The sequence below is a fragment of the Podarcis vaucheri genome (genome assembly GCF_965113315.1).
Source record: "Podarcis vaucheri genome assembly, chromosome: 15".
NCBI classification, from domain to species: Eukaryota; Metazoa; Chordata; class Lepidosauria; order Squamata; family Lacertidae; genus Podarcis; species Podarcis vaucheri.
In genome coordinates this window covers 8664163-8680434 of record NC_138753.1, presented here as the reverse complement: position 1 = coordinate 8680434, position 16272 = coordinate 8664163, and the positions used below count along the sequence as shown (strand labels likewise).

The window sequence follows — 16272 nt, the reverse complement described above, 5'->3', positions numbered from 1 at the left end:
GCAGGCAATGTATCCATAGGGAGAAAGCTGTTGTTTACTAATTACTGGAATGGGATCATAGAATAATCCCATTGGAAGAGACCACGTGGGAAGGATGCTGGAATAAAGTTACATGGCTTTAGCAGAAATGTTATAAAGAATTAAGTAAAAATGGATTGTTAATGGGCCAAAGTGTAAAATTTAAGGTCAGATTGGGTTAAGGTAAATTATAGAACAAAAATTGAGTAAGATGGAAAGAATTTGCTGAAATAGCTAAATTGAATTAGAATACAAAAAAGGGAGGTGTGAGGAGGTCGATGAAACAAGTAAATGAAAGGTAAAGATATGGAATATTGGATGTGTGTTTTAGTGTTTTTGTTTCTTTTTGCTGTATTGTTGTATTTTTATGTTTTTCTTTTTATGTATTGTAATGTATGTTCTGTTAATTTCCTTATTGTTGTCTTTTTTTCTTTTTTCTGTAATCTTTAAACTTTTAATAAATATTATTATAAAAAAAGGAAGAGACCACGTGGGTCATCTAGTCTAACCCCCTGCAATGCAGGAATTTTTTGCCCAAGGTGGGACTCGAACCCAAAACCCTGAGATTAAGAGTCGAGCTCTACCAACAGCTAATTGTTTGTTTTATATATACATATATGGCAATTATACATATGTAATGTTGCATTTATTTTTGCTTTATTTAAAAAAATAAAAAACAAGCATCAGAAAGAGAAAGCGAGCACATGCCTGAAATTTAATATTGCTTTTACTTAACGTTATTTGCTCAGACACTGTTGCTTTTGCCTTTCCCCCCTGTAGGCATGTATGAGAGATATTCCGACCTGCAAGTGGCTTGACCAGTGGACGGAACTAGCTCAGAAGTAGGTCATTTTGCCCCCCAACCCCAAGCTTGTTTGGTGGTACACCCGTGTCACATTTGCTATTCCTTCAGCCATCTTCCATCCCCACCCAATTTCACTGTTGGCCTTATTCTAGTCGGTGGCCTGCTTGATAGCTGCTTCCCCTCCTCCACAGGTTTGCATTCCAATATAATCCGTCCCTCCAGCCAAGAGCCCTGGTTGTCTTTGGTTGCATTAGCAAACGGGTGTCACACGGACAGATAAAGCAGATCATCCGGATTCTTAGCAAGGTATGTACCCTCCTTTCCTGCCTGCTGTTGCTTTTCTTTTTATGTAGCTCTTATTTCCAGGCTAAGGCACTTCAGCCCATTGAAACGCATACTGTCTGGAATGCAAGCAAGCATTCAACTCCTCCTGCAAAACATTTCGGTGCTGTGCAGTACGCTGCAGTCACAGAAGGCTTGAAGTCTTGTGGCCTTTTTGTGGCACTTGTTTGTTCTGTCTGAGGAGTTATCTTGGTTCAAGGCACCCCCAAAAGTTTAGGGGTGCTTGCCTGCCCCCTCACACTTGGATGTTCATCTCCTGGGCCTGGCACTACTATATAGAATGCTTGGGCTTGTGGCATCTGCCATGTTTTGTGGCAGTGGGCATTTTCCCCATCACATTGTACTTCAGCTGTCAATAAGTTTGCCATTCTGGTTGCCCAGGATTACACTCTGCTTAGCTCACAACCCAACTCTGAAAAACAACCCTGGATCCAACCCTCTTGATGACACTTTTGAAACAAGCCCATAAATGAGAAACTGACAATCTGTGGAGGGGGAAGCAGGGCTTTCAGGCTACGTGAGGAACGCTCCTCTCAGCGGCTTCAGTTTTCTCCTAGAGGATTTAAAGGATACATCTCACAGGTTGGATCTGTCACTGTGTGAATGGAGACAGAATGTGAAAATAGTGATCCAGCTGCTATATATATTGCATAGTCCAGCAGGAGGCCAGTCTGCTATCCTATTGCTTTACAGCTTGTGTTGTAATGATAGGCAACCTTACCTCGGAATAATACCCATTGAAGGCAGTCTTACTTCCTTCTGAGTAGATATGCTTAGGATTCTGCTGCTTGTCCATTGTTAACATATTAGATCTTGTAATGCAAAAGTGGGCCTAAAAAGATTGATGAGGGCATTCTCAAGATACTGCCAAAGAGAGCAGCTAGCTGTGAATTACAAGAAAACTGAAGTCATGGTGTTTTCAAGAAACTATAGGGCCCATAGATGGTATATGGATAATCAGCTGATCAAACAAGTCTTTAAGTACTTCGGCCTTATTTTTCAGTCAACAGGGTCATCAGAAATATACAAAGAAAAGGAGTCTCAGAGTGCCAAAATTCTGACATGCTTTTTCCATACAAAAGGTGGCAATCACATACCATCAGCACTTGAAGTGTTAAAGCACAATTATTATTATTTGGGGCTCATATTTGGACTGGTGTTCATCTTGGATCTACAGAAGCTGTTCATTCTAAGTTCCTAAGGCAATTTTTTCCTGTTCCGTCCCGTGTTCCAATTGCTTCATTGCGCTTGCAGGCTAATCTACCTTCTGTTGAATTACAGATTTGGTTCAGGACATTTAATTATTGGCTTCGCTTAAATTTAAATCCCACAGGTCTACTACTCTTAGTATCACAAGATTGTCATGAGAGCGCTTGGACTAAAATTGTCAACCAAAAGCTTTACTTTTCTGGTTTATCACCACAACAGTTATTAAAGGAAATAATTTAATTAGACAGCGGCTATATATCGCGTGACAGAAAAATTTGGACACAATAAGGAAATTTTGTCCATGATAGGATTATTTTGCACCTAGTCATTTTGACACATTGGCACCCTATTTGCAAAATTTAACAATTCCAAAATACAGACATGCTTTCACTTTCACAATATTGAATATACTGCCTTCAGCTGTACTTGTGGGTCGATTTCAAAAAAATCCACTGGGAAAATGGTTGTGTCCCTGTGGAGATGGCAGTATTGAGTCCGTGGCTCACGTGCTTCTGGCTTGCACTCTTTATAAACATTTGAGGAGTGAGGTTATTACCCTTCTATTATTGTCCATGCCGGGTCGCTCAACCATTGCTACTGTGTCCTTTCTTTTAGCAGATGAAGATGATCAGGTGACAGCAAAAACTGCAAAAAATAAATAAATAGCAGGGCCAATTAGAATAAGATCTATTATTTGATTATTGATTTAAACCTCCAGAACATATTTTGTATAGTTAAGTTTTTATCTCTGTCTTCAGTACATGGATTTTTGAAAAATTTCTATGGCTTGTGGCTGATGCAAATAAAGCTTCTTCTGATCTTGTAATGGGCTTACTTGTATATCCAGCTGGTTTTCTGCTTAAATCTTTCAACTGGGAGGTACCTTTGTTGTTTCTTTGTTCCCAGAAGGGGAAGTGCCATAGCTCACTGGCAGAGCACCTGCCTTGCATGCAGAAGGCCTAGGGTTCAATCCCCAGCATCTCCTGGGAGAGGCTGCTGTCTGAAATCCTGATGAGCTGCTGCCCGTCAGTGTAGACAGTACCAGGCTAGATGGAGCAATGGTCTAAGGCATCTTCCTGTGTTCCATATTTAGGCTAGAGCTGCGTGCTGCTGGTACAGCAGAGAGAGGCTGTGGTTGGTCCTGAATGGGATTGTAGAACAAATGAGTCCAAAGCAAAGTGTTGTCATCACAGGACTCAATCTTCTGCACAAATAGGGGGAAATTGTGGCATAAAGAATAGAAAGAGCAGAGGGGAACAGATAGACCTTTCGCTCAGCTGTGAAAGGGATCAATAAAGGGAAAAGATGGGAGCAATTTGTAGACTAACAGCTTGATGCTAGAATGAAAATAAACATGAAAGCATTTCTGAGGGGGTGAAACCATAGTGACACGTGGGTGAGAGAGGTTCACTTTAACAGAGGCATTTGTGATTGACAGAAGCGGGAGGTAGTTGGAGAGTAAGAACGCAAAAGGAGAGACTGAACCTCAGCCTGGTATTTCAGTGTTGTTGTTTTTTACTATATTTACATAGCTCCCCAACAAAGCATATTCTGCAATATGAAATAATAATAAAAACTAAAAGCACAGATTTTAAAGCTAAGAAGATGACTCCATGAAACATACGTTATTGAAAATGCCTGGGGGAGCAACAAGTCTTCAGGTGAACTTCTGCAGGAAGACTGATCCATATAACTAGGGTGCCACCACTGAATAGGTCCTCCTCTCCCTAGTGATAACCCACCTTGTGTTTATTGGGCAGGGGCAATGCAAATCAGCTTTTAAAAGCTGGAGCAAAGAGAAGGGGAGCCATGCCTTGCAATCACAAGCCAATCCTCTTTTTCCTTTCTTGATTACAGGGTCTCGAGAGCTGCTTGAAAGGCCCCGATAACTACAATAGCCAGGTTCTAATAGAAGCCACGGTCATAGCACTGACCAAGCTGCAGCCACTTCTCAATAAGGTAAGCTGCCTCAGTGCTCAACAGCCTGCTCTGCATTGCTGTTTAGAGCAAATACAAGGTGGTTCGAATGAGGAGGCTCTGGTAGCTCAAGCACAGATCTTCCGCCTGTCTTTCCTCTCCGAACATCTTCTTTGCTGAAGAGGAATTTTTAAATGTTGCTGCTGTACATATTTGGCAAATGGAACTTAGTATGGCGTGGCTTAAGACACTGTGGCCTGATGTCATTAGGACCATTCCTTGGGCTTGCACATTCTCTCCCTCGCACATTCTACTTTTTCGCCTTGCCTCTTGGTTCTCAGTAAACCATGTTTTCTGTTCTGTTTGAGAGGCAAACTATGGTTTGCGCTAATGGTAGTTTACTTGACTTGGTCATAATCAGAGCACCCACAGGCAGGGCGGGGTGTAGAGGAGGTGTCTGAGGTGTGGCACCAACAGCTAAATGCTGGTGATTTTGAGTTGGTTGTTTAGCAAGTAAGTGCCTAGCATGTTTTCAGTCTCTGCCAGCCCAAGCCAGGATACTGAAGCACAGTTCGAAGTGGAATTTAGGATTCCATCTTTTCTCAGAGCTGGTAATTGTAGCTTCCTTGTTTTGATGAAATGGGAAACTGTGGTTAATTAGAGACTTCCTGAAGAGAGTAGCTGTATGTGTGGTCAAAAGGCTGTTTGGCCACATAGAATTGTATCATTGGAAAGGTCCAGCTCTCTGCAATGCAAGAATCTCAGCTAAAGCATCCATGACAGATGGCCATCCAACTTCTGCTTATAAACTTCAAATGAAGGAGAATCCACCACCTGAGAGAGCCCATTCCACTGTCCCAACAGCCCTTGCCATCATTAAGATCTTCTTAAGGCTTAGTCAGAATCTCCTTTCTTGTAATTTGAGTCCATTGATTTGGGCCCCAACCTCTGGCACAGTAGAAAACAAGCTAGCTCCATCTTGCATCTTTACATATTGTGGCTTACTGAGCCGCAGCATATTATCCAAACCAAGCCAACAGGTACACAAATGTGATTCTCCCCAATTTGCATATATTATACCAGTTATAGGCCCCCTTCGGCTGCTAGCGTTGTTTACATTGCAAAATGAATCCAGTGTACGTGATGAATGCAGCGTGTGACTCTCTGCTTTGGCTGTTCATCACAGAAGCGAGTTTTGCATTTCAACCTGGTGGCTTTTGCCTTCCCCTGTCCAGGACTCGCCTTTGCACAAGGCCCTCTTCTGGGTGGCCATGGCTGTTCTGCAGCTGGACGAAGTCAGTCTGTATTCAGCGGGCACAGCTCTCCTCGAGCAGAATCTCCATACCCTGGACAACCTTCGAGTATTCAATGACAAAGTAAGTCAGCCACTTGTCAGGATACATCAACACACACACACACACCTGAATACTCTTTAGTCGTGCCGGCAATTGGAGGTGAAACTTGCTTGAAAAACGGTGCATCTTTCCTTTTGAGTGATAACTTGAGTGTTGAGAATGGAAGCAATTCTCCCACCCTACTTCAGGTTATTTAAAACAGTAATGGAGAAAATAATAATAAAAATGACAACAACAACAACAATAACTAATAATAATAATAATAATAATAATAATAATAATAATAATAATAGAAGATGATGTGTATGGGAATTGCCCAGTTGTGCTGCAGGCTTCATTAAAACACTGGAGCCAGAGGAACTGCAGGTTGTCTGGGAAGCCTACAAAGTACCGTATTTTTCGCTCTATAACACGCACCCAACCATAACACGCACGTAGTTTTTAGAGGAGGAAAATCCGTAGGCATGCCACCCGTAGGCATTCCCTCCATAACACGCACAGACATTTCCCCTTACTTTCTAAGAGGAAAAAAGTGAGTGTTATAGTGCAAAACATATGGTACCGTATTTTTCGCTCTATAAGACAAACTTTTCCCCTCCTAAAAAGTAAGGGGAAATGTGTGTGCGTCTTATGGAGCAAATGCAGGCTGCGCAGCTATCCCAGAAGCCAGAACAGCAAGAGGGATCGCTGCTTTCACTGCGTAGCGATCCCTTTTGCTGTTCTGACTTCGCTTCGCTGGAGAGGCGCTGCGCAAAGAAGGAGAGCTGCACAGCACTCCTTCAGCGAAGCGGGAGGAGAAACGGAGCCCCTTCCATTTTTCCTCCCGCTTTACTGGAGAGGCGCTGCGCAGAGAGGGGGAGCTTATAGAGCAAAAAATATGGTAAGCTTCTTTCCCATGGATGTTATTTTGGACCACAAGAGTCCACCGTGGTTCCTATCTCGGGTTTTGGTGGCGTGACTTTATTAGATAAAAGAGTTGGCTAATTTGCCAGGTAGTCTTGTGAATGGTTCCCAAGAGTCCTGGCTGCCGTGGATTCAGGAGCTCCTGAGAACCCCACCCTTATTATAATCAGTTTTGTGCAAATATATAAAATAATACCAGACGAAACAAAATAGAAAACCATAGCAATAAAATTTCTAATAAATGAGCCCTGTCAAGTACGTAATAATTTTAGCAGACTTATAGTTTTGTTTTATATGCCTGGCGTTTTATAGTATTAGACATTCATGGGCACGGTGGACCAGCATCTCCCCCCCCCCCCCCAGATGATTGTGATGGTCTGTACTTTGACTTCCCAGCAGAGCCCTGAAGAAGTTTTCATGGAGATCAGGAGGCCTCTGGAGTGGCACTGCAAGCAGATGGACCATTTTGTGGGACTCAATTTCAACTCCAATTTCAACTTTGCCTTGGTGGGGCATCTGCTAAAAGGTAGGCAGGTAGCCCTTTGTCTCAGACCATGTCAGTGGAAGGTACGCTTCCCGCTGTTTACGGACACTCACTGAAACATTTCCCCACCAAGTAAATATTCCCATCAGGTTTTATAGAGGCAGTTTCATTGGTCAGTCTGCCAGGTAATTGACATTTAAAGCACACCATTCAGCCCACCACAAAAATCCTGGAACTGTACCCTTCACAGAGTGACACTTCCAAGCGCTGTTAAGGAACTGGAGTTCATAGGATTCTTTCAGGGCAAGTGCTTTGAATGTGCTTTAAATACATAGTATGCACACAGTTTGGCAGACTCAGAGGGGGGCATGATCAGATTGGCAGCTGGCTTCAGATTAGCTGCAGCCCCCAGCACAGCCAGTATTTTGACTGCTTGTGCTGTAGACGACAGATTGTGTGTGTTGTCTTTCTGCTGACATTCTGTGAAGGAGGATGCATTTATTGATATGTTTTCTGCTTGCTTTTTCGCATCTTATTTATGATGTGAATCTTACATACCTGTAAAGCTTTGTTCTCTGTTAATACATAAAAGGAAACTCTTAGTCTCCTGTTCCCTAGGATTCCCAAGGGGCCTTCTTTATTCACTGCCATTAGAGCGGCAGTGAAGAATACAGAACACCTCCGAATCAACGGAATGGAGGGCAAGGGGAGGGAGGGCTGGGAAGGACAAGTCAGTTGGCGGCACTTGGAAGGAGCTGAGGAGAGAGACCTGTGGGGAGGAGGAAGTGGATGAGAAAGCAAATGGACCAGACCTCAGAGAGCAGGAGAAGCGTGAACACAAGCAGCAGAGCCAGTAGGCTGAAAGACTGTTTTTATGATGCAAACTGAGAGGTATTCCATAATGTATCTAGATACAGATAATCCTTGTTTTGCACATGTTCAAAGCCAAATGTGTGGGCCATTTTCGGGCCCGGAAGAGGGCAGGGCTCCGTTGTATGCTCTGCCAAATCAGGGGTTGCCTGTATCGATTGCTGAAAACCACAGGAGGGTGGTTGTCCTCAGGCCCTGCTTGCATCTGCTTGGCTGCTGTGAGAAGGGGTTGCTAGACTAGATGGGTCACTGGCCTGGCTCAGCAGTCTCTTCTTATGTGCTTATTCAGCTAGGAACATAGGGAGCTGCCTTGTCCTGAGACAGGCCATTGGTCCACCTGGCCCACCATTGTCAACAGACACACTTGGCACAAGTCAAGGGCTGGGTGTGCGCCTTGGGAGTGGGGCGTGGGTGGGTGGGTGCAGCTTTTGTCTTGTTTAAATGTGTGTGCTTACACAATAAATAAATCTTCATATTCATTAGACTCCAGAGTGATTACCAGTTTACCTTTCCTCAGCTGTGGTTGAGAACCTTGTGCATTACTTTAGGATGCAGAGGAGATAGATGAACTGAACCCTTTCGGGCTCCAGGAAGCAGTTCCTGGAATGCTCTCCTATGGGAAATTATCTGTGCAGGTAGAGAAACAGCACAACAGGGATTAGAAGTCTTCGTCCTGAGATGCTAGTTTTCTACTTGCGGGGAGTGGTTACAGTGTTGGGAATGGCATCTTCCACCTGGCAGGTTGAGGTGATCTAGTCTGTACTATAGGTGTCCCCCCCCCCCCATGTGCAGACAGAGCTCAAAAGAACCCTATTCAAGCATTCTTGTAATTGGGAAATTCCACAACATGTGATTGAGGGGCAGCAGAGAGGAGCTCACTAGCTCTGCTCTCCTCTGTTCTTGTCTCCCTCTGTGATCTGAAGGGCAACTGCCTGGAGAGGTGAGCCTGCTTCTGCTTTTGAAAGATCTGGGTGGTGTAGACCCCTGAATTTCCAGGAGTGCAGGAGGCTTCCTGCTTCAAACAGTTGCCCTTCAGCATGTGGAGGGCAACAGGAAGAGAAGGCAGTGTGCTTGTCCATCCGCCACCATTGGTTACAGGTTTGAGGGTATTGGCGGCGAGCCTGGCTTGTGTGGCGGTTAGGCATTGGCAGGGGTATTATTATGCAAATGAGTTGGGGGGGAGGAACACCACCACCTCCCCCAAATGTTGAGGGGTAGTTCGTTAAAGGACTCCAGGGGGGCGTCGCCTCGTCTGAAACCTATGGAGGCTAGAGCCTAAAGCGCGCTCCCGAGCGGTAACCCCTCGGGGAGCGCCTAGGGATGTGCATCTCGGGGGCTCCTGCTGTTGGTGCTTAACCCTTCCTGGTTCTATGCCGGTTAGTCTGATAGGGCCAATGCCTAAAGCCAATACCGCTCTTACCTGTAATCAATAAAGTTGTGGCCATTTTATGCCCATTAACCTAAATTCTGGTGTCCAGTGTCTTTATTTATTCCATCTGTGGGAGGGGGCGGGAATCACCCCGCAACACTTGAATTTGGTTAGTGAGATGGGCAGCTAATCCTGACCAACTCACAGTTGTCATTGCATCCTTAATCAGATTATAACTTCATTGAATTTCAGTCCCTGTGAATGATGCCTATCTCTGTCCTCACTAAAGACCCTGAAATACATTGTGTGACACACAAACCCCCCATCCATAAAATGCTTTGCAACCATCTCCCTGTCCCTGTAGATAACTGACTGCTTAATGCATTTTTTACCCGGTTTAGGCTATCGGCATCCCTCTCCAACCATCGTGGCAAGGACAGTCAGAATTCTACACACGCTCCTCGCTCTGGTGAACAAACATAGGAACTGTGACAAGTTTGAGGTGAATACCCAGAGTGTGGCTTACCTTGCAGGTAAAAAAACCCAACTCTATTAGGCTTGTATCCAATCCAATTCTATCATCCAATCTGACCGTTCTTCTCTTTGCTATTAACAAAATGTAAACAACAAAGGAGAGAGCTGGTGTGGTGCAGTGATTGTAGCGCTAGATTACGGCAGAATCCTCCCCCAGCCATGAAGTTCCCTGGGTGATTGGGGATCCCTTAGTCTGCTCAGTCTAACCTATATTGGAGGGTTGTTGTGAAGATAAAGTTGGATGGGGAGAGAAATGTGTGTAGTGCTTTGAGCTCCTTAGAAGAACATACAATAAAGGAAGAACTACGTTGTGTGTGTCGTTTTCCCTTTCCCACCCCTGAAGAGCTGGCCTTTTAAAGGCTAAGCCTCTCCCAGCTCAGTAGGATGGTTTCCGGAGTGTTTTCATCAGTACGGATCTGTAGAGCGACTCCTCATTTTATATTGCAAATTTGTTTGTTTGTTTCTATTAAGCCAATCACTGAAGCTTTTTTCAGTGTGTTTGATTTTGGAATTTATATCCCGCTCTTCATCCCTAGACCTCAGTTAAAAAGTTTTTAAAATGTTGTATTGAATTTATATTCTGTGGAGCTCAATGCAGCATACATGGAGCTTCCCCAGCAGCCTCCCATCCAGGCACTGACCATACCCAGCCCTGCTTAGCTTTAGCAAAGAGGCTGCATCATGTGCCTATGGACTGGGGACCCCTGTGGAATTTGGGAACCTGTAAAAATGATGCCAAGCAAGCGCATTGGAGTGCATTGTGCATATTTTCTGCAACTGATTCTGTTTCTGCCTGTCGTGGAGACTAGACAAGTGTCGTGCAAGGCACCAAAGTCCCATTTTGACCCCACTGGGACTCTGCTCAACCTGAACCCCTTCTTCCGAGTACTTGCCAATGTGTTTTTGTAGCCTTCCTTTGGAGTGCTGAGGGCTGGATTCCCACCAGCCCCACCTTGAAGGAGGCTTGGAGGCTTGGAATACTGAAGTCTTTATGCAATAGCAGCTTCTGGACCTGTACTGAGTAATAAGAGAGCAGCTACGTCCTGCCTTGCTTTACATATCATGATGGTGCTGTTAGGCTTTGGGAGATTCTGCGGCGAAGTATATACTTTGGACATCTGTTTCCTTCCTTTTATCATTTAAGCTTTACTCACTGTGTCCGAGGAGGTTCGAAGTCGGTGCAGCTTAAAGCATAGGAAGTCTCTCCTCCTGACAGACGTTTCGATGGAAAATGTTCCAATGGAGACATATCACATACACCACAGCGATGGCAGCTTCAGGTCAGGGGTCCTCCTAAACTTTTCATAGGATGGTGCATTTTAATTTGGGATCAAGGAGGTTGTCTGGGGAGGGCCATAGCTCACATGCTTTGCTTTCAAAGGTCCTGGGTTCTGTTGCTGGCATCTTCAGGTAGGGCTGGCGAAGGAAACCTGCTTGAAGCCCTGCAGAGAAACTACTGCTAGCCAGTGTAGACAATATTGAGCTTCCTGTATTCACAGCACAATTTAAAACGGACAGGTGACCTGCGGCCCTCCAGCTCCCCTTGACCCCAGCCCAGGGGTCAGGCATGATGGGAGTTGTGGTTCAGCAGCATCTGTAGGGCCACAGGTTGCCCGTCCCTGATTTCAAGCCATAGGTTCAAAATCTGCAAAAGGCAAAGTGGACAGGAAGGTAAGCGTGTGTGGTGCTTTAAGTTGAGGGCACATGATAGAGCAATGGCAGGAGGAAGGGAAGGGAAGACCATGTGGGAGTTGGTCCCAGCCAGATTAATTGATGGTGCCTCATTGCCTCCCCTCTCGCTTGGAGGCAGGCAGCTGGAACGGCCGCTGAGTCGCAGCTCTTACCAGTTTGGGGCCACAACTTGAATTTCGGGGGGGGGGGAGAGCTGTAAACTGCGCGCATGGCAGAGAGTGTTTTGAGAGAGTCACGGGCTGGCTGCTTTTGAAGGAGGAGGGGGGTTTTGATGTTCTTACTCTGCTCTTTTAACAATAAGCGGTGCATTGTTTTCTGAACATTTGGTTTGTCCTCTCTTTCAGGACACTAAGGGAAAACCAGCCATGGTCTTCTCCCAAGGGCTCAGACAGACATCTCGCTGCCAGTTACCCAACAGTGGGGCAGATCAGCCCACGCACAAGGAAGTCCATGAGTTTGGATATGGGGCAGCCTTCTCAAGCCAACACTAAAAAGCTACTAGGTTAGTGGGGAGTTTCCCTCCTCTCTTTGTCACTAGGTTAGAGGCATGTGTGAGGAAGGCAGACCTGCAAACCTGCGCCTAAGAGACCCTGGGCTGATCACCTTTTTATTTTTCTCTCTTAGCTGGGGGAGGGTGGGGGATAAACAATTTTGGTCTGCCACTTTTGTGGCAAGCTTTACATTCAGCTTCCTGTTCTGACCAGACTGCCATTCAAGAAAATGTGTCCCTTTTAACAGCCCTATTAAGTAAGCCATCTCTGCTTACTTGCCAGCATATCTTGGATGTACAACTAATTTTTTCAGCCACAAATACCAAAGCATTATTGTTCAGGCAGGATACAGAGTGGATGTGAGTGCATGCCAATTTACTGTTTTTATTTCCTGATCTGTTTCCCACGCCCCACTCTTTGATTTTGATTTTTTAAAATATATATATAGGTACAAGAAAGAGTTTTGACCATTTGATGCCTGACACAAAAGCGCCTAAAAGACAAGAAATGGAATCTGGGATCACCACACCTCCCAAAATGAGAAGGGTAGCAGAAAATTATGAAATGGGTAAGGAACAAAGCTGTTGGACCCAGCTACTAGTTAACATGTCCTCGCAATATGAAGGATTGCAAATATAGCAGGGGAGTGGGGAACCCAGCTGATCTTAGGGCATTGATCATTTGCCTGAGGCCACATGGCAATCATGGTTGAGACGGGAACTGAAGCCTGGTCTCCCAGGTACAATATCGACTTTCTCTCAAGTGAGACACTCTTGCTCTCATACTAGTGATTTCCATCTGTTCTGATGGCACAATAAATAGATCTGTCCGTTCTTGCTTTCCTCATTAAATACGTTGCTCTCTTCCTACAGAAACTCAAAGGATATCGCCGCAGCAGCATCCTCATCTCCGGAAAGTATCAGTGTCAGAGTCCAATGTCCTCCTGGATGAAGAAGTCCTCACAGATCCCAAAATCCAAGCCCTGTTGCTGACCATCCTGGTATATGCACTTTTAATCTCAGTTGCTTGCATTGTGTTTCCTCCAGCATGTTTTAAAAGCACAGTAGTCAAGGCAAGTAGCTCACCAGGACTTAGATGTTGACCTTTTTCTTTCTTTCTGTCCCCTCCCCCGCTTTTTTTTTGGCAGGCAACACTAGTAAAATATACGGCAGATGAGTTTGACCAGAGAATCCTGTATGAGTATTTAGCAGAAGCCAGTGTGGTGTTCCCAAAGGTCTTTCCTGTTGTGTAAGTGTTCATATCTTCTCATAACATGTCTGCTTCCTGCTCGAAGGTTTTTAATGATGAAGTGATATACAAATTGTGCTAAATGAAAGGAGATTTACACTCATCTAATGGGGGTTCAAACCTTAGGAACTAGTCTACCAATAGAGGCTGGTCCATTGGGTTAAACAAGGAACTGCCCTACCAATTTCATTCTGTCCTCAGCCAGCCTCCATTTGCTTACCTTCTCATTTATAACCAGTCCAGGGCTGGTCCTCCTTAGGTCTCAGTGCTCAGCAAGGAGGAGGATTGCGACAAAACTATAATTAGTTGGATGTGCTTGTCATTGGCTCTGGCTTTACCTACTGTTGGCCTCCAAACATTCGCTCTACGTGTCCCAATAGGCACCTGACCCCACTTTTTGCTGATATCTCTTTATCCTAGCTGAGTGGAATGATGAAAAAGACCCCATACAGTGAGGATAAATGGTAGATAACTCCTTACAGAGTTTCCATTCAAGGTTGATATTTGTTCATGGGATTGGATCCACTTGCCAATGCATCTCTGGGAATGAATTCCCCAAGCCTAGAACCATAGAGATGTGCAGCTTGCTGTGTATACTGTTTAAGAGCAGGCTTGTAGTTGGACAGCTATTACAGTCAAAATTAACTGGAGCCAGCTGTCGTCAGCTGTTAGGAAGTGCATGTTTATCTTGAGTTTAGCTGCCATGCCTGTGCACCCAAAGAATCTCAAAAATTGTAGTTTGGAAAGGTGCTGATAATGCTCTGTTAGAGATCCCTAGCCAGCTTTATAGAAATATTCCCTTGCAAAAGGGAACAACTATTGATGTCTGTCTGTCTGTAATGCACATATGCCCTCTATTGCAAGCCACATGTTGTTAGGATAGATTTGTTGGCTAAAATAGGCTGTACGGTCCACCTTGCTCACTGTGATGAAAACTTAACAACTGATAAACTGACATGGTGTGTTTTATTGCCTAGGCACAATTTATTGGACTTCAAGATAAATACCCTGTTGTCGCAGTGTCAGGATCCCAATTTATTGAATCCAATTCATGGCATTGTGCAGAGCGTGGTTTACCATGAGGAATCTCCGCCACAGTACCAAACTTCTTATCTACAAAGTAGGTATCTTGCAGCTCCTTTGAAAAAAGGTCTCAGATGCTCAGGTAAAGAATAAAGGCTAACATTTAAACCCCACAAGCATGGTTGCCTTTAATTGTATATACTTTGCTTTTCTCCAAAAGACAAATTGGATTGCCTTTCAACAGAAAACTGTTAACAAAGTGGCTTACCATTTTAAAATGACAAAGTGTTGCTTCTGTGGGCATGTGTCCCATCAAACCCCGCTCCCCCAAGTGCATCTGTTCCCTCCCTCCGGAGACAAAAGCCTGGAATCTGGTCTGTTTCATTACTAGTTGCCAGGGAACCAGAAGAGAAGCTTGACCCCACAAGCTGTATTGTATATTCCATCCTTTACACCAGAAAAGGTCCTGCTCCTGGTAGATGCCATCCTTTCTTTCCTGAAGGAAGGCACCAAGAGCAGAGTTTCACCAGTGGATCATCTTGAGGCCTTGGTGTTTCATTCAGGAGAAGGTCCTTCCTGGGAGTAGCAGTGCTCAAAGCTCCTCCCCTAACCACCCTCGGCTGTATTTGCCTTTGCTTTAGCAGACCCTTTGGTGTCACTTGGTAGCTCTCAGTCAGAGATGAGGAACCTGTGGCCCTCTAGACCTTCTTGGATTCAAAGTCCCATCTGGCTCAGCCAGCACAGCCAGTGGTCGGCTATGATTAGAGGTGTAATTCAAGAATACCTGGAGGTTCCCAATCCCTAAGAACATAAGACGGAGCCTCCTGGATTAAGCCAGTGGCCCATCCAGTCCAATATCTTGTTTTCACAGTGGCCAGCCAGATGCTTGTGGGAAACCAGGAAGCAGGACTTGAGCGCAACGGTGCTCTTTCCACTTGTGAGTCCCAGCAACTAGTATTTAGCAACATATCGCCTCCAGCAGTAGAGGCAGAACCATTGTGACTAGGAGCCATTGGTAGCCTTATCTTCTAAGGACTGAGCAGATTGAACAAATAATAGTGGGTCCAATGGTCAAGAAGACGGTCTCTGCACGTGCTGTAGAGAGAAGTGAGGGGCGGATGGGGGTGGTCAACCTGGTAAGGTAACCCATCTAGGAGAAGGAAAACTCTGGTCTTCAACACCCGCTGCCTTGTAGGATGTCTTCGGGAGAAGAAAAGTCTAAGGAGTAAACCCCACATAGATCTGCAGTCCCTAAAACGGTTGGATGGCACCTTGCATACCTCCTTCCGGCAGCTCCTGCAGTCAAGCTGCTGCCAAACCTTTTGCTCTGTTTTCCTTTGGACCACATCAGCGAGGCCAAGAGAGGCGTCTTGTCATCTAGGCAGCTCAGGACCTCCATACACTCTGTCCAGGCTTGCGCCCCAGGGAGGTCACTTCGGTGCTGCTAATGCAGTGGTTTGACTTCACCCCCGGAGGCGCACTCCATTCTCTCTCTCTCTCTCTTGACAGACGAATGCCAAAAACAACAACTTTTAAAGCTATCCAATCTGGTAGCCATCACTCCTCATTTTTTGTTCATCATTTCTTAAGAAGGTCAGAAAGACCACCTTAGATTCTTTAGGACGATTTCTGAAACTTCCCTTTGATACATCTTCTCCTCCTCCTCCCGTTTTCCCTTGAGAGACAGGAAAATGTGTTTAAATGGCTTTTATGCCGCACTGTTGCATTTTATTATTTTAATGGAAGCAGCCCCGAGCAACGGATTATTTTATTGTGTACTACATTAGATGCTAATATGCGAGCGATAGGAGAATATGATCAAAACAATGGGCTGTAGCCAATGCACTCCATATTCAGAGTAGACACTTTGGAATTAACGGACCTGTTAGTGGCAATAAATGGGTCAACAGTGGGGCAATTAAAATGTTAAATGTTGTACTACACTGATTTGGGCTCATGTGTATGACATCTCTTGGTTTTTCCACCCTGAATTACTTGGCAGCGAAATGTGT

The 16272-nt window shown here is 44.9% G+C and overlaps 1 protein-coding gene across 4 annotated transcripts in view; it reads left to right on the top strand.

The window, feature by feature from the left end:
• NF1 (neurofibromin 1) overlaps positions 1–16272 on the top strand; it is a 163583-nt gene that overhangs the window by 128270 nt on the left and 19041 nt on the right. For all 4 annotated transcript variants that reach the window (XM_082201178.1, XM_082201177.1, XM_082201176.1 and 1 more), the window contains 12 exons: positions 799–860; positions 1015–1129; positions 4232–4333; positions 5527–5667; positions 6949–7075; positions 9674–9805; positions 10951–11086; positions 11843–12000; positions 12438–12557; positions 12862–12989; positions 13137–13237; positions 14215–14357. In XM_082201178.1, the coding sequence (XP_082057304.1) occupies positions 799–860; positions 1015–1129; positions 4232–4333; positions 5527–5667; positions 6949–7075; positions 9674–9805; positions 10951–11086; positions 11843–12000; positions 12438–12557; positions 12862–12989; positions 13137–13237; positions 14215–14357 (1465 nt within the window). The remainder of the gene's footprint in view (positions 1–798; positions 861–1014; positions 1130–4231; positions 4334–5526; positions 5668–6948; positions 7076–9673; positions 9806–10950; positions 11087–11842; positions 12001–12437; positions 12558–12861; positions 12990–13136; positions 13238–14214; positions 14358–16272) is intronic.